This window comes from Lissotriton helveticus, chromosome 5_1, assembly GCF_964261635.1.
Source record: "Lissotriton helveticus chromosome 5_1, aLisHel1.1, whole genome shotgun sequence".
Classification (NCBI taxonomy): domain Eukaryota; kingdom Metazoa; phylum Chordata; class Amphibia; order Caudata; family Salamandridae; genus Lissotriton; species Lissotriton helveticus.
This window is the reverse complement of record NC_136065.1, coordinates 704,903,156-704,926,289: the sequence shown is the minus strand read 5'-3', so window position 1 is coordinate 704,926,289 and position 23,134 is coordinate 704,903,156. Positions and strand designations below refer to the sequence as shown.

Here is a 23,134-nt window from a genome sequence, read left to right as displayed (position 1 = left end):
ATTTAACTAGGACATCCCCTTCGGTAGATTGAGAGCAGGGAGAGACACAACACAGGGCACGTCCATATTGATATGTCTGCCACATAACACTCTAAAACGTGTACACACAACAAAACACTGCATTGCAAGTTAACAGACACTTAACACCTTTCATGTAATTGAGACACCTAACATCTCCTCCTTTATCTTTGATATTTCTTCAAAATGTCTTGTTTGAATTGTACTCATCTTGGGGCATGTAGGTAACAATGAACTGCCTTCCCGTACTTCCTCTTTTTTCCTGGAAGACAGGTTTATCTTTCCACAACACTAAAGCTTGAGTTTCTAAAGAGCCATGGTTCAGCTTTTTGTTTTAAAACGTTTTCCATGCAGTTCTGGGTATTGTAGCCAGAGGCAATTCTTATGCAGCCAAGGCAAGAACCAGGGAGAAGGCACAAGTGAATACGTGTGTGGAAGGTTGGTGGTCAAAGAAAAAGGACAGAGCAACGCATCCTTGATGTAATGTTAAAAGAGTGGAAAAGAGAAGAGCATAGTGTATCTCCAATAATCAAGGTTACGACTTGAGACCATACTGAATAACTGGGGAAGAATTGTTGAGAACAGTGATCATGAAATCAACAGAGGAGTGTATTAACAATAAAGGTCAAAGAAGAGCAAACATGCATCAACACTCATAGTAGAAATTACCTGTGAGAGAAACCAATTTGGGTTATTCAGAAGGCCCTCACTCACCAACCTAGTTGGTGACATGCTTCATCATCGGACCCCACCAGGAGTGGCCGAATGCCACCCTAGTGTGCTGCAACGCCAGAGCTGGTTGAGTGTTTGGTGAAGGGTGAGATAAGGGAGTTAAAAAATGTCCAACTTGTGTCAAAAATATAGTTTTACCAATTGGACATGAGTAAAAACAAAGGTGTAGGATTACGGACCAAAATTAAAAGTCCAGTTTTATCCCTGAGGTGTGGTCAACATGTTTCTGCCTATGTGTGAGCAATTAGTCAGGCTTTCGTCAGGACGAATGAAGTGTAGTGGTGAACCCCGGCGGAATGGGTGCGCTAAGCCCACCCTGGCCAGGGGTTGCTAGTGATAAAAAGTTATTAAAAACACTATGTGTGGATTCCTTCACATTGGAGCGGAACCAAGTTTATTCTGGTTAAAAAAAAAAAGAAACAAAGAAATTATTTCAATGTGCCCTTGTAGGTTGTCAAAAAATGGAAATAAAATGCTGGAGTGCTCTTCGAGGTGCACTTATGACCGTAACGAGGACACGAGTGCCAGTATCAGTGAACTCGTGCACATACAGGATTAACAGGAACCCCGTGATAAAGACAAAGGACAGCTGTCCCTTATCAGGCCGATTGGGGTGGAAGTAAAGAAATTCAAATCACGGGCAAATGGTGTCAGAATGCCCATCTTATGATACTGTCTAGCACGTGGATATAGAAAGGGAAAACGGTCAGACGGGCTGACTAGTGCTGTTGGGCAAAAGATAAACATAAAACATAAAAGAGCCAGCAAGAATGGGGAACGGAACGTCTAGGAGGACACAGCCACGTAACACCATGTTGAGCCAATCCTGAACATCACTAGAGCACATGAATTCGACTACCCAATCGGAGTCGACATTGGAAAGTAAAGCTATGACGTGCGTTGTCATGGAACCGGTATTATCGGCATGAAGGACAACAATAAAATGATAATAAAACCACCGATCTTGACAGGATCGTTAGGCAATGTGGTAAGAGGGAGAAAAATACAACATGCCTAAGTGGTGGGACAACTAATCACTTACAAATAGAAGAACAGAGAACATTAAAGAAAACATGCCTCGGCAGCGCCAAAATAACCCAATGCTGGGTCAGTGTTATAGGCGGCACGCGGCACTCGCCAAAGTCATTTAGGAGAGGCAGATTCATATATGGTAGATTAGTAAGAAGTGGAGGTCGTCACGGACCGCCCATTGGGAAATAAAACCATACGTAGTAAGCTTTCCAGAGAGGAAATTAGAAAAAGTGGTGGGATGCACTGTAGTAATGGTAGAGAGTGGTAGTAGCGCACAGTTCAACTGTTAGGTAGATAATATAATGAAGTTCAATAAAGATTAAATACAGTTATGGGCTCACTCCATAATAAAGGTTAAGGATCATACATAACAATCTACCCTATGACAGGGGATTAGTTCTGTATAACAGAAGCCCAGGGGATATTGTCATTTAATCCATGCCCGTTTGTCCCAAGACGGTACACCCACTTTTGCTCTTTCTCTGAGTTTTTGGGGTATTTCGTTTGGTGCTGACCTGCTCAATAACAGTCCACCGCATGTCATTGGTTGTGTGGTTGCTTTGTAAAAAGTGCTCACTCAGTTTGGTAGTTGCACGACCACACCTGATGTTACTGCGATGTTCGCATATTCTCAATTTTACTTTGCACGTAGTCATTCCAACATACCGCAACCCACATGGGCAAGTTATTAGATACACCACGTTTGTGGAGTTGCAGTTGGTATGAACTCTCTGTGTCCACACTTTATTTGGTTCACGATCTAAGGTTTTTGTATGTGACGTAAGGTGGCAGATGCTGCAGTTGGAACAAGGATAATGACCCGTTACTTTTGGCAGACCCCAGGCGTCAGTAACAGATGGAAGACCTCTCGCTGCTGTCTCTCTGGGGCTTGTATTGACCAAGGTGTCCCGGAGACTATGGCCTTTCATGAAAGAAAACAATGGTTTTTCCCATTTTCTGTTGTTGCTGTTTATGATACGCCAATGTTTATTGATGTTTTTTTTGTTAAGAACAGTGCCATGTTTTGTGAGCTGTGAGTATGATAATCAAAATGTGCAACTTCAGCTATATGGCCAATGATCTGACATTTGAGTGAAGAGATTAAAACATTATATTACAACATCAATAATTCTAACAACATATCATGTATAGAATGCTTACCAGCCTTTGCTCCTCAGACCTAGTTTCAGAATCTTCATCCGATTCCTATAAAATAAAACAATTTGTTAAACAAATTGTTAGACTAACTATTGAGGCATGACGCTCATAGAATAAAATTAGGTCTTGGGTTTTCCATAAAAGTGTCAAGTGCATACACTAATATACCCCTTAGGCATAACAAAACTCTCCCAAAAATGAATAGCTGAAGTAGTGGAACATAACTATATATCTAAAAAGTATCCAAATAAATTCATGATCTCAGTTATGCCGCTGAAATCGGGTATCTCAATGATAAAGAATAAAATGTAAACAAGTAACTGTCAGAACCTGTTCAGGGGTCCCAGGACACATCGACTTTTTGGGCCTCAACCTTGTGGTCTGAATCATTTAACCATTGAGAATCAAGTACACTCCTTGAACAACTGACTCTCGTGATAGCAGGAAAGCAGCAAATGGCTTCAGAAGTAGGTGGTGTGGGGTTAAAGATTCTGAACACTACAATCAAAACAATAGCTTTTAAAAATAAAAATTCCCACTCCAATGTTTTTATTTATAAAACTAAAAAGGACTTTAATGAACTAAATATGCAATATAATGCAAAAGGAATAGGTGCAAGGAACATACAGTGCAACGATGGTCCTATAGGAAAGACATTTAAAGCAATATGTAGAAGGAATTCACAGGTGCAGGCTCACAGGAAATGATGAGAGTAGATTACTATGTCTATGACCTGTGGGCTAGTCTCCTGTGCTTGGAACCTCTAATCTAACAGTTTTAGAATCAAAACAAGGTCTTTGGAATTCCACAGGGTCTCTCGAGCAATGTCACTGCTTGAAGTTTTTCCTTCGCGCTCCAGTGGGACTTCAGTCTCGAGGTCCCTGCTATGGTTTTCGGAACGTCATACCCCGCCTCTTCCAAAATGCGGTCAGAAAGGTTGCAGATGGATTAGTTACTTACCTGTAATCCTAGTTCTCTTCCAGGGGTATCCTCAGCAAAGTCATAAGCATTAGCATTAGAATATTCCCGCCCATGCGCGGGACCCCGGAAACACTATATTATATGTGCCCCACATATATATATATACTCATATATATATATATATATATATATATATATATATATAAATATATATATAAAAATATGCAATAGCAGCCAAATCACATCAGAGCTGAAATATGCTGTGAAGAATTTCCACCATACATGAACAATGTGCATTAGAAACATGAGAAACAACACCAAAGATTATTTAGAAACTGTTTTAATGCTTAGACAGCAGTAGAAATTCTTATAACTCACTGAAAGCATAGAAAGCTCCCAGGCTGCATTGCAAACACACAGTCTAAAAGACTGAAAAGCTAACCTGTAGCTGTATGTAATACAAAAACTGACACCGTGCCTTTAAGGCACTCATGACCCCCGGAATCCCATCATGCCTCAGGGGTGACAGTTAGGTCAGTTGTTCTTTTCGGAGACTGAAAAAACCAAGTAACAAATAGGTTAACAATATCTCCTTATTAAAGAATATCCTTTGCCCGGGGGGGCGGGAGGGTTGCTTATGACTTTGATGAGGATACCCCTGGAAGAGAACTAGGATTACAGGTAAGTAACTAATCCTTCTCTTCCAGGGGATCCTCATCAATAGTCATAAGCATTAGAATAGAATAGCGAGCCTCTCCTCATCCCTGCGGGCTAAGGAATGACAAGACAGTAATCTCATCAACAAGCCTGAGAAGGCTATAGGCTACCCAAACAGATTTCTCAAGGAGGCTTGCCCTACTTGAGTATCGGCCCTGGAATCAGATTCTAGACAGTAATGTCTAGTAAAGGTATGAACTGATTTCCAGGTCGCGGCCTTACATATTTCTGACATTGGAATGTCATGTAAGAAAGCTACTGTGGCCACTTTCCCTCTGGTAGAATGCGCTTTGGGTGATACCAATAAAGGCCTGCCTGCAAGCAGATAGGCCAATTTAATGCAGGTGACAATCCATCTGGAGATGGACCTCTTGGCCGCTGGAAAGCCCGTTCTCATTGAACCATAGTTCACAAACAGCTGATCCGTCTTCCTGATACCCTTGGTCTTTTCCAAATAGAACTTAAGCACTCTGTTAAGATCCAAGGAGTGCAGCGACCGCTCAGCCGGGGTCGTAGGATTTGGAAAGAACGAAGGGAGGGAAATGGACTGATTTATATGAAAATCAGAAACCACCTTAGGCAAGAAGGATGGATGAGCTCTCAGAACTACTCTATTGTGGTGGAAAACAGTATATGGTTCCTTCGCACAGAGTGCTTGTATCTCGCTCACTCTGCGCGCTAACGTGATCGCCACTAAAAAGGCTACTTTTCAAGAGAGATGTTGCAAAGAGGCCTCGTGGATGGGCTCGAAAGGAGGTGACATTAACCTGGACAGAACCAGGTTCAATTCCCAAGGAGGAGAAGGATTTCGCACAGGGGGATACACCTTTTTCAACCCCTGGAGGAAGTCCTTAACCACCGGAACCTGAAAGAAAGAAATCTGATTAGGTGATTTCCTGTACGCTACTATGGCTGACAGATGCACTCTAATGGAAGCATATTTCAAACCAGAAGTTGCCAAGGAAAGGAGGTATGGCAGGATTACCTCCTCTTGCCCTTTAGTAGGATCTAGGTGATGATCCCTACACCATATGTAAAATCTTTTCCATTTGAACGCATAAGACGCTCTCGTGGAAGGTCTCTTAGCCTCCTTTAAAATGTGCATACATTCGGGAGGCAGGTTCAGATGCCCATATTGCAGGACCTCAGGTTCCATGCTGTCAGGTTCAGTGATGGGAGGTTGGGATGCAGTATCCTCCCGTTCATCTTGCTCAACAGGTCCGGTTTGCAAGGAAGTCGTCTGTGTGGACACACAGACAGATGCAGAAGGTCCGGGTACCACCACTGCCGTGGCCAATCCGGAGCTATCAAGATCATCTCCATGTCTGACCTGAGCAGCTTGGAAACTACCTTCGGAATCAGAGCTAGGGGAGGAAACGCGTAAGCAAATGTTCCCGACCAATCCATCAGGAGAGCATTCCCCTGCGTCCCTGGTCAGTGGAATCTGGACGCGAAGGCGTGGCATTTTGCGTTTTCGTCATCCGCAAACAAGTCTATGGCTGGACGACCCCAACAACGAAAAAGCTCTTCTACCACTTCGTCGTTTAGCACCCAGTCTGGCTGATCTTCGAAGTGCCTGCTGAGTGCGTCTGCTTTGATGTTTAACTCGCCTGGAAGGTGCACCGCCACCACTGAGAGGTTTCGAGAGAGAAGCCAGTGCCAGATGGTTTGAGCCTCCCGGGAGAGAGGGCGTGACCGCGTGCCTCCTTGCTTGTTCAGATAGAACATGGTGGTTGTATTGTCTGTCTGAACTAGGATTGAGTTGGACTCGATCGCTGGAAGAAAAGCTTTGAGAGCTAGAAACACCGCTCTGAGTTCCAGCATGTTGATGTGGTACGTCCGCTCCTGCACAGACCACTGACCCTGAATCTGAAAGGGACCCATGTGCGCTCCCCAGCCTTGCAGAGAGGCATCTATCACTAAAGACTGGGTTGGTAGAGGTTGGTAAAAAGGCACTCCCACCAGCACATTCCTCATCCGAGTCCACCATTTGATGGCATCCCTCGTTGCTTGGGAAAGAGTGATACGATCTTCCCAACGCCCTGTCGCCTGGTCCCACTGGTCTTCGAGAGCCTGTTGTAGAGGCCGCATTCTCAGCCTGGCGTTCGGGATGAGAAAAATACAGGACGCCATGGAACCCAGCAGGGAGGCTACCTGTCGGACTGTTGGAAGCCGAGACTCCATTAGAATCCCACACTTCTGCCTCATGGAAAAGAGTCTCTCCTCCGAAGGAAACGCTTTTCCCAATTTTGTGTCCAGAACGGAGCCGAGGTAGTGGATAGACTGTGTCGGCCGCTGGAATGACTTCTCCATATTTACATGGAGACCAAGCCTGTGCAACTGGTGTAGGCAAAGTTGCAGATCGTGGGTTACCTGTACCGGAGACGGGCCCTTTAGGAGCCAGTCGTCCAGGTATGGATAGATGAAGAGTCCCTTTTTGTGAAGAAAAGCCGCCACCACTGCCATGCATTTGGTGAAGACTCGTGGTGCGGACTTGAGTCCGAAGGGTAACACCTTGTACTGGTAGTGTTTGCTTCCTACGACAAACCTCAAGTACTTGCGATGCCGCAGTGCAATCGGAATGTGAAAGTATGCATCTTACAGATCCACCGAACACATCCAATCTCCGGCTTGAAGATGTGGGCATATTTGGTGAAGAGCTAACATGCGGAACTTTTCTCTGGCAATGACTTTGTTTAGGAGACGTAGATCGAGGATGGGTCTGAACTTGTCCTCCTGATCTTTTTTTGGGACAAGAAAATATCTGGAGTAGACTCCCTTTCCCCTTTGAGAAGGAGGAACTTCCTCTATAGCTCTTTTTTTGCAGCAGAACTTTCACCTCTCTTCGGAGCAAGCTTAGCTGGTGAGGGCAAGAGCTCTTTGGAGGAATGTTCTTTGGAAGCGCACGGAAACGTAGCATGTATCCATTGCGCAGTATATTCAGCACCCACCGATCCCTTGTGATGCTGACCCACTCTGCCAGGTGTTGTGAAGCACTTCCTCCCACTGGAGTGGGCAACGGCGCCAAAGGAAGCCACTGCTCAAGCCTTTCCTCCTCTCGTGGTGGTAGAGGACTGCTGGTGACCTCCTCTACCCCTGTTGGATTTGCCTCGAAACTGGGATTTTCCCTGGTTCTTATTTTGGGACCACGGAGGGGTTTGAACCCTCTGTTGAGCCCCTTTTCCCTTGTTGGTCTCAAAGCGGCGTTTGAATTCTTTTTTCTTCTCCAAACCCACCGCTTTTACCGTATCCAGTTCCGTCTTCATACGAGTCATCTCTTCGTCAGCATGTTCTCCGAAGAGAGAGGAACCCGAAAAAGGAAGATTAAGGATGCGTTGCTGAGCATCCGGCTTCAGCCCTGTGAGGCGCAACCATGCTGACCTCCTGGCACAAACCCCATATGAATAGGAATGTGCTGCAAGCACTGCACCGTCCGCTGCTGTGCTTATCAACTGGTTCGCCACCTGACATCCTTCCGTCATTGTTTCTTCGAAGTCCTTCTGGTCCTCCTTAGGTAGCTTGGACTTGAACCTTTCCATGGAGTCCCATAAGGCTCTATCGTATCTACCCAACAGCGTGGCCGCACTGGAGACCTTCAGCGTGGAGGCAGCTGAATTGCAAACTTTGCAACCCCACGAGTCCTGTGATTTGCTGTCCTTATCTGGTGGTACTGAAGAGGAAGCAGCAACTGCATGCGTCTTCTTTGCCGCTGCCACTATCACAGAGTCTGCTGGAGGGTTAGATTTTACAAAAACTGGGTCAGAAGAAGCTGGTTTGTATTTTTAGGTCTCGCCTTTTCCATTCCGCAGGAATGGATTGCAGAGAATTCTAGTGGTCAAAATACTCGTCAAACTATGGCTTTTTCGGTGCGGTTTTCTTCGAGTTCACGTGGCCACAGGCACGCGTTTTTGGGCCCGCCTTTTCCATTCCGCAGGAATGGATTGGAGAGAATTCTAGTGGTCAAAATACTCGTCAAACTATGGCTTTTTCGGTGCGGTTTTCTTCGAGTTCACGTGGCCACAGGCACGCGCTTTTGGGCCATAAACTTTTTTTTTCACGAGCTTTTGTGGTTTTTCATTGGCTCTTCACTTTGTCCACGCCTCATTGAAGCTGCTCCCTCCGCCCACCTTCTCTCTGACCTGCGCGTGCCTCTTGCTTATCTCACCGTAGCACAACAACATTCAGACGTGCACTCTTTCCAAGCATCCCCCCCCTGCCTTTAACTTGAGGAAACACGCACACTAAACACAAACAGCCCACAGACTCTCTCCCATTCACGCACGGCAACACGCACACTTCGACAACATTCAGACGTGCACTCTTTCCAAGCATACCCCCCCTGCCTTTAACTCGTGGAAACACGCACACTAAACACAAACAGCCCACAGACTCTCTTCCATTCACGCACGGCAACACGCACACGTCGACAACATTGAGACGTGCACTCTTTCCAAGCATACCCCCCCTGCCTTTAACTCGCGGAAACACGCACACTAAACACAAACAGCCCACAGACTCTCTCCCATTCACGCACGGCAACACGCACACGTCGACAACATTCAGACGTGCACTCTTTCCAAGCATACCCCCCTGCCTTTAACTCGCGGAAACACGCACACTAAACACAAACAGCCCACAGACTCTCTCCCATTCACGCACGGCAACACGCACACGTCGACAACATTCAGACGTGCACTATTTCCAAGCATACCCCCCTGCTTTTCACTCGCGGAAACACGCACACCAAACACAAACAGCCTACAGACTCTCTCCCATTCACGCACGGCAACACGCACACCAAACACAAACAGCCCACAGGGAGCATAAGACCAGCACACGTGGTAGTAATGAAAACTATACAGAGTCCAGCCGCTGCGCACCAAATTCGATCTTTTGGGACTCACATGTAGCTTACGTTACGAGCAAGATGGCTACCGGCGTTCATCCAGCCTATCAGTGCCTCGCATTGAAAGCCCCCGTGTCCCTATTACCCAGAAGCCCAGCACCATAGAGAGAAACAGGACAGCTGGCACTCTCCTAGATGTCCATGCTCTACAAATCGGGACACTAACGATAAATGTATTTTTGGTCAGAGGAGTTAAAACACCCTTTTGTGTCTGCAAATAAATCATCATTTTGGGACAGAAATAACAAGGAACACCAATCCATGCAGTTATTCAAGGACAGAGGTCTGAGGATAAGTAGCACCAAGACAGGTAATAGACTGTGACCGGCACAACTGCAAACATTATTCACGCACGGCAACACACACACGTCGACAACATTCCGACGTGCACTCTTTCCGAGCATACCCCCCCTGCCTTTCACTCGCGGAAACACGCACACCAAACACAAACAGCCAACAGACTCTCTCCCATTCATGCACGGCAACACGCACACCAAACACAAACAGCCCACAGACTCTCTCCCATTCACGCACAGCAACACGCACACCAAACACAAACAGCCCACAGACTCTCTCCCACCCACCCCCCCTCCCAAGCTCTCTCCTATTCACGCACGGCAACACGCACACCATAGCTTCTCTCTCATTCATTCATCTGCACGTTCCTGCCTTTCACACGCGGAAACACGCACACCAAACTCAAACAGCCCACAGACTCTCTCTCCCACCCCCCACACTACCAGTCTCCCATTCACGCACGGCAACACGCACACCATAGCTTCTCTCTCATTCATCTGCACGTTCTCCCCCCCCCCCTCCCAGACTCTCTCCCATTCATGCACGGCAACACGCAAACCATAGATTCTCTCTCATTCATCTGCACGTTCTCCCACCCCCCTTCTACTTTTATGCCCGCTTTTCTCTCAAAACATTTTAAAACACAACCAACAGCCCCCAGACTCTTTCACATTCACGCACACCATCTGCTTCTTCCTTCTACCCTCTCTAAGGTCCAGCGCGTTCCTTTTGCTGAACCCACCCCCTTCCTCTGTAGCACAACAACATTCAGACGTGCGCTCTTTCCAAGCATACCACTTCCTGCCTTTCAACTCGCGGCAACACGCACACGCACTTCTCTCTCATTCATCTGCCGTTTCCCACCCCCTTCTCTAGCACGACAACATTCAGCTGTAGTAATTAAGTACGGTAAAATTAGCAAAGCACCAAAAGACACATTTTTTACGAATTTCCTTTGTTTTCCAACACTTTACATTATCTAACAATTCTAAAACATGGAGAATATCTCTTTTTTGCAATTTGTAGGAGATACTTACTTAGGGTAAAAATACAAGGATACTGCAGTTGGTTAATCTCGGTTGTAAAGATTCTAATCTGTTGTCGGACATCCGCTGTGAAATGTAAATGTGGTGCGAAAATGCAGACCACTGCCTCCCTCACATCCAGCTGCACGTTCTTCTACTCCCCACACCCCCTCCCTCTCATGTGCGCTCTATGCTCTCTTTTTTTTTTTTTTCTCGAAACTCAAGTGAGGCCACAGACTTGCTACATAACTTGCGTTCTATTTCTTAATTTTAAAGGGACAGAAGACTTACTCACTCTGGCCTCTGCAACACAACCTTATTACTTAACACTAGTAAGCACAACCACAGTACCAACACAGCCTAACTCACCACCAGCACAAACCACAAATTACTGCTTTTGAATTTGATGAAAAATAAAAACATATTTTACGAATCATCTTATTTTAACTAAACCTTTACGTTACTTAGCATTTGTGCAACATGTTCTGCTAAACATCTCATTTGCGGAATGCTTTTTAGTACTTTGGAATTCTTAACATTTGAAACAAAGAGTAACATAGTAAGTCTGCTATAGTGGTGGCCATTTTTTTTTGGGGGGGAGGGAGCGAGGGAGCGAGAGCAACAAAAAAACGTCTGGGGCCTAACCACCCCAGGAGACTGGAGTGCTTTAATCTCAGTCGTAAAGATTCTAATCTGTTGTCAGCCATCCGCTGTGAAATGCAAATATAAACAAAAGGGAACGAAACTCGCCTTCTCACCAAATACCCTAAAATACAAGGGAACCAACTTTAGAAACACTGTGAAAACCACCACATTTTTTTACACAAACTATTACATGCAGGTAAAATGTATCGCCCTGAATATATCTTTAGCACTCGATCTATATATTGCAACACCACAGCATCACTCAAAGGCACCACAGCATCACTCAAAGGCACCACAGCATCACTCAAAGGCACCACAACATCACTATGCGCTACCACAGCATCACTGAACGCCACAGCATCACTCATCGCAACAACAACATCTATCTGCTCCACCACAGCATCAATCCATGCAAAAATTCAACAACAACTATTTATAAAATCTTCGCTCAATGGTTCAAACTTTATTACAAATGCCACAAAAAAAAAATTAGGATTTCACTTCTAATCTTAGATATTCTTCACCAAAAAAAAACCTGAACATAATATTCACAAAAGGTATTTAGGAAAGTTTACAATATTGCCATTATACATTATAAATAACTTTTATTTCAATATTAATTAACAAAAAAAAGACATTTATATTAGTAAGATATATACATCTACGTCACGTAAATACAAAACATGTGGCATTACAAATGCTATAAGTGTCACATTTGCTAAAGTTAAAAGTATTGGCATTGTAAATCACAAAACATAAATATAAAATGTCATTTACAAAACCAATAGCTCCAAATTTCCTACTGCGAGACCTATTGGCAACGACAGTGCTTGTTTCTGTATGCGGGCTGGCACCGCTCTGATGGTTGCTGGAGTTAGGAAAACGTCCTTGCCAGGATCCATAATCCCCGGGACTAAAGGCAGCAGTGGACGAGAGACAGATTTTTTGTGCAAAGTTTCAAAAATTACTGTTGTAGCAACCTGGGGGACAGACATTGCAATGCTCAGCTTCTGAGCTCCTCTTTGCAGGACATCTAGATAAGTGCCAATGTCATCCACTGGAGAGGATCTAGAAATAGGACTATCCATCAGCGTGGGAGAGTAATCCCTCTTGAAAGACCTGGTAGAAGAGGTAGATGAAGTAGACGGAGTTCTTCGACGTCTATGGTGAGCACCGTGCCTCCTCTCACGTGATCTTCTTGGATGCTCTTCCCTTCTAGGCGAGCGAGATCTGACCGGATCTTCTCTTCTGGGATCTCCTCTTCTGGGAGATCGAGATCTAACCGGATCTTCCCTTCTGGGAGAGCTGGATCTGGTTGGTTTTCTCTCAGGCGATTTGTCTGCTTGGCGCCTGGGAGGACTACGCCTGTCCACTTCATCCACCAGCCTCTGGACAGGAGATCTGTGCTGCGGACTGGCATAGTCGCGCATACGCTTGGTAGCCCCTGACTCTCGCCAATGATCCAATGACTTGTACCATCTGGGTGACAGTCTGACCTCCGCAGCCAAAGGATCTGGCTGACGCACAGGAGATCCGAGGACAGGACTTCTGGATCTTGAGGATGTTGTTGAGGAGCCAGAAGACCGTGAAGTGGAATGACAAGAGGCTGACTCCGGAACCATGATCACAGAGTTCCTCGACGACGATCGAGCTCTTTCTGAATGTCTCGACGTCGAGCGTTCTGGCGTCATATGTTTTTCTCTCGACGCCGAATGCTTTCGGGGAGTCGGCGGAGCCAACAATCTCGACATCGAATGTCTCGACGGCGATCGATGCGAGGTTCTACAGTCTCTCGACGCCGAAAGGCGATGAGCAGCTGACGACGGAGCCTCTCTCGACGTCGAACGGCGATGACCAGCCGTCGACGGATTCCTCTCTCTCGACGTCGAATGTCTGTGCGATGACGGCGGAGGGGTATTGGTCACCCTCGACGCCGAAACATCGACGGAGACTGCCTCCTCGGCGCCGATCGATGTTTTGTAGTCGACGGCGGAGGGGTCTTGGCCCTCGACGCCGAACGTCGTTTCTTAGACGACGGCGGAGGGGTCACACTTCTCGACGCCGGTCGTCGCCTGGATGACGACGGCGGAGGAGTGACCTCCCTCAACGCCAATCGTCGCCGGGTTGACGACGGCGGAGGGGCCTTGGATCTCGATCCGACCGTCGCCCGGTTGACGGTGGCGGAGTCACTTCTCGACGCCGAACGTCGCCCGGTTGACGCCGACGGAGGAATTACCTCCCTCGAAGGGGATTTCGACGACGGAGCTGGATCCTTGGACGTCGCCGACGTACCTGGTCTTCTTTTCGACGGCGAGCCCGCCGTCGACGGTAGATCTGAAGATAAATGACCCACCGGTGGCTCTTTCCTCAGCGCCAAGCCTGACGCTGAAGCTGAAGGGTGGGAGACTTTTCTTTTGAAGATGATCTAGCCTTCTTTGAGCCCTTCTTCACCGGAAACCTTCCTCTGGATGACCTGTGAGCCAGGCCATAAATGCAAATTCTCTCCCTGTCTTTGAGAGTTCTTCCTGACAGGTGCTCGCAGTGAGGACAGGTGCCTGGATCATGTTCTTCAGGCAGACACAGGATACAAACGTCGTGGTTGTCTGATTTTGCTTTCTTGTTGCCACAAGAAGGACATTTGTCAAAAAGTGAAGGCATTCTCAGCTGAAAATGCTCACCAAACTGACTTAAAAAGACAGTTTCTTACTTGACTAGATTTAAAATGTCAAAGTAAGTAGAAAAAGTTGTTGAAAATGAAGTAATTTTCTGTCAGAAAACAGAAATTAGTGGAGCTGTGTTACCAGGATCCTTCCTGAAGGAGCCGGAAAGAACAACTGACCTAACTGTCACCCCTGAGGCATGATGGGATACTGGGGGTCATGAGTGCCTTAAAGGCACGGTGTCAGTTTTTGTATTACATACAGCTACAGGTTAGCTTTTCAGTCTTTTAGACTGTGTGTTTGCAATGCAGCCTGGGAGCTTTCTATGCTTTCAGTGAGTTATAAGAATTTCTACTGCTGTCTAAGCATTAAAACAGTTTCTAAATAATCTTTGGTGTTGTTTCTCATGTTTCTAATGCACATTGTTCATGTATGGTGGAAATTCTTCACAGCATATTTCAGCTCTGATGTGATTTGGAGATATATATATATATACACTGAAAAAACCATAGGTTATAGACCATATATAGTTAGGAATTAGCATTTAAAAAACCTTATTTTACTCACACAAAACCATTGAAATTCCATATATAGTTAGTTGCACTAACTATATATCGCGCACCCGCAATCCACTGCTGATCATGTCACATGTTACATCATTCATGACATGGTCAGTGACATCACTGATGACATCACTGATGACATCTCAAATGACATCACTGATGACATCACTGATGACATCATCCAGTGACTGTGTGTTTCTGTAAAGTTTAAATATGTTTTAGATATTGAAGAATGAGTAGATGTATAACTGTCTGGACGAAGGATTTAGTAGGTGCATGACTGAATGTATGAGTGAGTGATTAAATGTGTCTCACTGAGTGCATGGGTTAGTGACTAAACTGTCTTAATTTGTGCATCATTATGTCTGTTGTTCTGTAAACTACTGCATGTGTTGATCAGTAGCTATATGATTAACTATATGGGTTATTGATTGATTGTCCAAGTATTTGTATGGGAGACTGAGTGTGTGTGTGGCTGGCTGGGAGGTGTGTGACTCTGTGCAGATCAATGTGTACTTGTATCAATGATTGTATAAGAAAGTAAGTATGTGTTACTATATGTTTGAAAATGTAAGGTGCTCTATGTTTAACTGTATAGACAAGAAAATGGAAGTGTGATTGATTCTTTACAGGACTGACTAGGTGTGTGAGTAACTCCATGGATGAGTGGCAGAGTGTGAGTGTCTGTATAGGTGTATGAGTGCATATGATAGTGTTGTAAAGATGAGTGATTGTATGTATGAATGATTGTATGGGTGAATGAGTGAATGTGTGTGTAGACGTAGGAATCAGTGAGTACGTATGTAGTAACTAGTATTGGTGTGTCAATGGTTTCAAAAATTATACTCTGTATTTAACACTGGGTGAAACAGAGGTTATATTAAAATGTGAGGAGATGCATTGTATTGCCACATGAATGATATCATCAGTGATGTGGTCATTGATGTCAAATGAGATGTCATCAGTGATGTCATCAGTGATGTCATTTGAGATGTCATCAGTGATGTCATCAGTGATGTCACTGACCATGTCATGAATGATGTAATATGTGACATGATCAGCAGTGGATTGCGTGTGCGCGATATATAGTTAGTGCAACTAACTATATATGGAATTTCAATGGTTTTGTGTGAGTAAAATAAGGTTTTTTAAATGCTAATTCCTAACTATATATGGTCTATAACCTATGTTTTTTTCAGTGAATTTTCAAGGTTTTGTAAATGCTAATTCCTAACTATATATGGTCTATAACCTATGGTTTTTTCAGTGAATTTCAATGGTTTTTTAATAGCAAATATCATAAGCTGTCGAATGTCAAGTACGTGGTAAGTGAAAACATTTTCGTGTTTATGCACACTGATCTGCTTTGAATGGTGCCCCCCCCCCCTCATTTCTATTAGGAGTACTCTCTCTTTGCAGATAGTGAAAGGTAGTTAACGCAGGCCTTTGCCCCCGTTGTAATCCGTCGTGCCTGCTTCTCTCTCCATTTGATTGATTGTTATCCAAGTATTTACTGTTTTAGAATTAGTTCTCTTTGGTTCATTCTCTATTTACAAACAAACACAGAGTCGCAATACTCTGTTTAGTCTTTGCAGATAACGAAAAATCGTGTAAAAAAAAAGAAAAGGAATCGAGCAAAATCAGTAGGCCACTAATGGGATCTCTTTTTGACCTCGCTAAAATAGAAACATTAGGAACAACCCCTCATGACAAATACAAAACTAGTGAGATGAACTGAACTCCACACAATGATGGCTGCAAAACAGCTCGGCTCCGCCACCCACCCCGCCCAAAATAACGATAAAGAGCGGCTGCCATGATTGGTTGCGGAATGGCCACAACGGAGCTACGAAATGGTGCTGCTCTCATGCTAACCCCAGCTTCGGTCTGAAACATCCAGAAACACTGTAGACTACCAATTCGATCAGTTCCGGTAGCGCCCCAATGTAACCCGGTAGAGAAGAACTAGCCCTCCCCTCTTTGACTGATGGTTCTTGTTGCCTGTCCCTTCTGTTGTCATTTAACAGAACTATTTAGCCTGCTGAAAGGGGTTGTGTTTCGACCGCTGGTTGGTGGAGACATTTTGACTATATTCTGGACCTGCGTTGTCGCGTAATGCGTCATATGACGCGCCGCGTTAGCGCATCCGGAAGTCATCCGGGGCGCGCAGCGCGTAACGTAAGCATAACAAGTCATGTGACTTGTTAATAAAACTTTTCATTGGTTCATTTTACTTTTCTTATTCTAATGATGAAAGCCTTGGTCATATCACCTAAAAATTACGCTTTTAATTACTTCCGAACATTATTTTCTCTTAAATATATGTTATAATGTTCCAGGCTAATGTACTTTCCCGGAAATTTTACAACTGTCCTGCAAGTAAAATATATTCTTTTTTCGAGAAAAAGAGCGTTTCTTCGTCCCATGACGGAGCCGTTGAGCAAAAGAGGGTCGACCTGCTGTCTTAGTCGCCGATACGCCTGAATATGAGATTCTTATCGATCACTTTATGTTGCAGGAATAGAAAACACAACAGCCCTTGACCATTTATCTTTACTGCGTTCCTTCGTATTATACATTTTACCCTTCATGTAATTGGTCTGCTTTATTTCACTTGCCTTTTAATGATTCTAAAACAGTGACTATTATTAAAAACTTTACCAATGTATACACTACTACCATGTTTTCTTTTAAAAACCTTTATTGTGAAAATTTCATTATACAAATACGAGCCTATAACCACGTGGGCCTGCCACGGAGCAAACTGTAATCGTATATGATGAATAGACATTTACACTGTAGAGGAACGTAACGGGCGGGCCATTAGGTTGCAAAAACTAAGGTGTCTAACAGTTACGGAATCGGTGGACGTACATTTTATAATTAAAATACGACAGGGCCAGTTACAATACAATTATCTAGATATACATTTGCGGGCAAGTACCATGGGTGACGTTAATTCGAATTTTCAACAGTACAGTAATCAATAACACATCAGAACTTAATATCAATAGGGATGTCGAAATATTCAATCAATTCTCGTCCCCGCCCGCCATGTGCTTCAAAACTGCATACGTATCTCGTGATTTCAAGGTTCTGCAACCAGTACACAACAAGGAGTTACGAGTCCCATTTATTCCGGCGCCATTTTGGGCGAGGACGGGCAGGTCCAGGATATAGTCAAAATGTCTCTACCAACCATCGACTATGATGATGTTCATATGCTGTATTTATTAGAGTAACACTCATCTGCCCACATGAAATTAATTTACCACAATCTAAACATGTCATTTTAATCTTTCCAAAGTTCTTCTAAATATTTGGGACCGTTTCCCTTGCCTCTGAAGCTCTCAGTGCCACTTCTTTGATGAATGTACTAGCAGGTCAGGGGTTCTCCTCCAAATCTCTCTTTTATGCAGCACTATAATTAATTGGTGCCACCTCTCCATATGACGATGCATGGTATAGTTACCACAACTATATTTTTTTTCGGTTCCTCTGGAGAGTTCATCGTGGCAGATGAAGCGTGTAACATACCGGGCATTTACCTTTTTTTGCATGTACAGGAAAGGAAAAAAAAATCGAGCGTCCGAGTTCTAAGGTGTCCCAGGGCCATTTTAGTGGACCAGGCCCAAATCCAAAGAACAGGCCGCCATTTTGAGAGTCCTCTTGCAGCCGCCTGTCGCTGTAGCATCAAGAGCGGCCGAAACTCAGCTGAATGGCAACTGAAACGGTAAAGGGGCGCCCCACTACATTTCAGCATTGTAGGATGACCACACCAGTACAGCAACTTGCTAGACATCACCTCGGTGCCATCCGGATCTCGGCGCCCCACTGCAGATGAAGTGCCTCTCAACTATGAAACCACCACGGTGACATCCGGATCTTGGCGCGTTGTGCTGCCTTCGGCCTATTCGCACATCGGTCCGCTACTGACGCCATCTCACAGGCTAATGGGGTGACCCACGCCGAGTTTCAGCATTGTAGGATGACCACACCAACTTGCTAGACATCACCTCGGTGCCATCCGAATCTTGGCATCTCAACGCCTAGTGGTATCTTCCATACAGAAAACATTGTTACGCTGCCTTTGGCCCCATTCGCACATCAGTCCGCAACTTAGACATCACCTCGATGCCATCCGGATCTTGGCATCTCAGCGCCTTGTGGTGTCAGTCAGAAAATATTGTTGCGCTGCCTTTGGCCCCATTCGCACATCAGTCCGCTACTGACACCATCTCACAGGCCAATAGGGCGCCCCACGCCGACTTTTACCATTGTACGATGGCCACACCAGTGGCACAACTTGCTAGACATCACCTCGGTGCCATCCGAATCTTGGCATCTCAACGCCTAGTGGTATCTTCCATACAGAAAATCTTGTTACGCTACCTTTGGCCCCATTCGCACATCGGTCCGCAACTTAGACATCACCTCGGTGCCATCCGGATCTTGGCATCTCAGCGCCTTGTGGTGTATTCTCTTCAGAAAATATTGTTGAGCTGCCTTTGGCCCCATTCGCACATCGGTCCGCAACTTACACATCACCTCGGTGCCATCCGGATCTTGGCATCTCAGCGCCTTGTGGTGTCTTCTACTCCGAAAATATAGTAGAAAATATTGTTGCGCTGCCTTTGGCCCCATTCACACATCAGTCCGCTACTGACACCATCTCACAGGCCAACAGGGCGCCCCACGCCGACTTTTACCATTGTACGATGGCCACACCAGTGCCACAACTTGCTAGACACCACCTCGGTGCCATCCGGATCTTGGCATCTCAGCGCCTTGTGGTGTCTTCAAATCAGAAAATATTGTTGCGCTGCCTTTGGCCCCATTCGCACATCGGTCCGCTACTGACGCCATCTCACAGGCCAACGGGGCGCCCCATGCCGACTTTCAGCATTGTAGGATGGCCACACCAGTGCGGCAACTTACTAGACACCACCTCGGTGCCATCCGGATCTTGGCGCGTTGTGCTGCCTTCGGCCTATTCGCACATCGGTCCGCTACTGACGCAAACTCACAGGCCAACGGGGCGCCCCACGCCGACTTTCAGCATTGTAGGATGGCCACACCAGTGCGGCAACTTACTAGACACCACCTCGGTGCCATCCAGATCTTGGCGCGTTGTGCTGCCTTCGGCCTATTCGCACATCGGTCCGCTACTGACGCAAACTCACAGGCCAACGGGGCGCCCCACGCCGACTTTCAGCATTGTTGGATAGCCACACCAGTGCGGCAACTTACTAGACACCACCTCGGTGCCATCCGGATCTTGGCGCGTTGTGCTGCCTTCGGCCTATTCGCACATCGGTCCGCTACTGACGCAAACTCACAGGCCAACGGGGCGCCCCACGCCGACTTTCAGCATTGTAGGATGGCCACACCAGTGCACCTTACTAGACACCACCTCGGTGCCATCCGGATCTTGACGCGTAGTGAAGCTGCAGCAGCTGCAAATAAGCTTCAGACAGTGTTACAACCGCTGCTCAGAACTCTCAACTATGACACCACTTCGGTGCCATCCGGATCTTGGCGCGTTGTGCTGCCTTCGGCCTATTCGCACATCGGTCCGCTACTGACGCAAACTCACAAGCCAACGGGGCGCCCCACGCCGACTTTCAGCATTGTAGGATGGCCACACCAGTGCTGCAACTTGCTGGACACCACCTCGGTGCCATCCGGATCTTGGCGCGTTGTGTTGCCTTCGGCCTATTCGCACATCGGTCCGCTACTGACGCCGCCTCACGTGCCAACGTATTTTCTCCTAATTTTACACCCTATGCCGCATAACAGGTCATGTGACTTGTTTATAAAACTTTTCATTGGTTCATTTTACTTTTGGTTTCCTAATGATGGAAGGCTTGATCATGTGACCTAAAAACAACACTTTTCATAGGATGAAAACTTTTTTTTTCCCCAAACGATGAAAGCCCCACCTTGTTTCTGGATGTTTCAGACTGAAGCTGGCGTCAGCATGAAAGCACCACCATCTCGTAGCTCAGTCGTGGTCATTCCGCGAGCAATCATGGCAGCCGCTCCCCACCAGAAGCCTGCAGGAGTCGGAGCCCCCAAAACTTTTGATGAATTCTCAAGGCGGAGGGGACGCTTTCGAGAATGAGGTCCAAGACCTAGCAGACAAGCGTCCGATTTCCAAGGTGTCCCAGGGCCATTTCAGTGGACCAGGCCCAAAAAGGAAACAGCCTGCCGCCATTTTGAGAGTCCTGTGACAGCCGCCTATCGCTGCACCGCAAGAGTGGGCGCAACTCAGCTGAATTGCGGCTTTTGACACAGTGGACCAAAAACGGACGGAATGGCAACTGAAACGGTAAAGGGGCGCCCCACTACAACAGACGAGACTCCACCTGGAGAGGCCCGTTCACGCCGCCTCCCCCGGGGCGCTCCACGCCGTTATTCGGAGCAGCATTGTAGGATACCAAAACCAGTGCGGCAACTTACTGGACATCACCTTGGTGCCATCGTTCTGCTGCCTTGGAACTATTCGCGCAACAGTTTGCTACTGATGACCCACCCCCCGCGACGCCCCATGCAGTTATTTGCTGGGTGGCAACTTACTAGACATCACTTTCGTGTCATCTAGATTTCGGCGCGTTCTGCTGCCTTGGAACTATTCGCACAACAGTTTGCTACTGATGACCCACCCCCCGCGACGCCCCACGCCGGAAATCTGGACGTTGTGCTGCGTTGGGACTATTCGCACAGCCGACCGCTACTTCGTTGTTTTTCCCTAAAAATGTTTATATGTTATTACTATTTTTGTTTTCTTGTATATATTTATAAATTATTAAAGTTTTATAATCTTACTACTTTGTCGGAGTGCTATATATTTTTAATGTGACACATAATTGTAAAAACTTTGATGTACAAAGAGTCATCCCTGGAATCTTCCGCTTCAGGCTCGGTCCCCTCCCCAATCACAATACAGGATGGTTTTCAGATAATAGCAACGCTTCTGCTGTGACGGATCTCATCGAGTGTGGGCCTTGATCTACTATAACTCCTTTGAAGAGGGGTGATTCTTTACAGCTGTGGCCATAAACTACATCTGCAGGGCTAGCTGATACCCTAGGACCAGCCTGGACAATCGGACACAGAGGAAAAGGAGTGTCAGAGGGTGCGGTAGTGAATAGGGCGAAAGGGAGGTGTCGGGCGGGCACAGGGTGTGATTCTCAGGGAACAGCAGCGCAGATGGGGGAGGTTTATTACCCATGCATAAGACAGAGAGCGGGGGTGACCACTGCCTGGGGGAGATGCTTGCGAGGGTGGGGAGCCATGCTAAGGATCGACAGCGTGCACAGAGTGGGTCTGGTCAAGGCATCTAAAATGGCTGCCGTGCACGACAAAAGTGTGGCATTTGAAAAAAGACAAGATGGCGCAGACAATGTTTTTCAACACTTCCTGATTTCCTTCGAATCGAACGTTAACAGACGTTGGGGCATATTACCAAAGTTAAGCGATATTTATCCCTAACGATGCTTAGCAACGATTTTTTTACCGTCAGAAATTATCGCAGATAAACCTTGCTATTATCAAGGTTTATCGGAAATACGATAAAAAACGACCGCAATGCATTAATATCGCTGAAAACTCAGCGATATTCATGCATTACCGAGCTAATGCTCTTAGCCATGTTATCCACCTCCCATTGGATAACATGGCTAAGAACTGCTCAGGGCAGGTGGTAGCTTTTAGAGATATTCGCCCTTATCTCGAATATTTCCAAAAGTTGATAATAGGAGATAGCGATGTTAGCGACTGTTTCCAGTCGCTAACATCTTGGCATGCCCACTTTGCATGTCATTAGTGATAAATATCACTCACATGCAAAGTGGGGCCCAAGATGGTCGCTATCTTCTACTAGCCGTCGCTAACTGGTGTTAGCAACAGCTAGGTAATACACATAAAATTTTATCTCCGCGAAGCGGAGCGCTGTTACAGATATATATCTTGTTTCTGAACGTTAATTTCTCAAAATGCACTGAAGCACATATATTGAGACCTAGCAAAGGCACATCGGGCTACCAGTCCCTACAATTTTGCCAAGTTTCGTGCAAATCCATTCAGCTGTTCGATCCTACCGAGAGACAAGATGGCGGCCGCTACGGACTGTTTGGAATGTTTACAGACACCGGAGAGCCAATCAGCTTCGCTTCGCAAAGCTCCGTAACGCGAAAAGTACGCGAAGCGGTGCGCTGTTACAGATATATACCTTTTTTCGAACGTTAATTTCTCAAAATCCACTGGAGCACATATATTGAGATCTAGCAAAGGCACATCGGGCTACCAGTCCCTACAATTTTGCCAAGTTTCGTGCAAATCCATTCAGCTGTTCGATTATTATTATTTTTATTTTTTTTTGCCCCGCGGGGCCCTTTTAAAACCTCCACATCAAACCTAGGGGGTGAGCGACAATGTACTATGCCCCCTTATGGTCAT

General features: G+C 46.0%; 1 protein-coding gene across 3 annotated transcripts in view; it reads right to left on the bottom strand.

The window, feature by feature from the left end:
- The window catches only part of LOC144754851 (WASH complex subunit 2-like), a 770,229-nt gene that overhangs the window by 627,415 nt on the left and 119,680 nt on the right, over nucleotides 1-23,134 (bottom strand). For all 3 annotated transcript variants that reach the window (XM_078643106.1, XM_078643107.1, XM_078643108.1), the window contains exon 7: nucleotides 2,944-2,988. In XM_078643106.1, coding sequence (XP_078499232.1) covers nucleotides 2,944-2,988 — 45 coding nt within the window. The remainder of the gene's footprint in view (nucleotides 1-2,943; nucleotides 2,989-23,134) is intronic.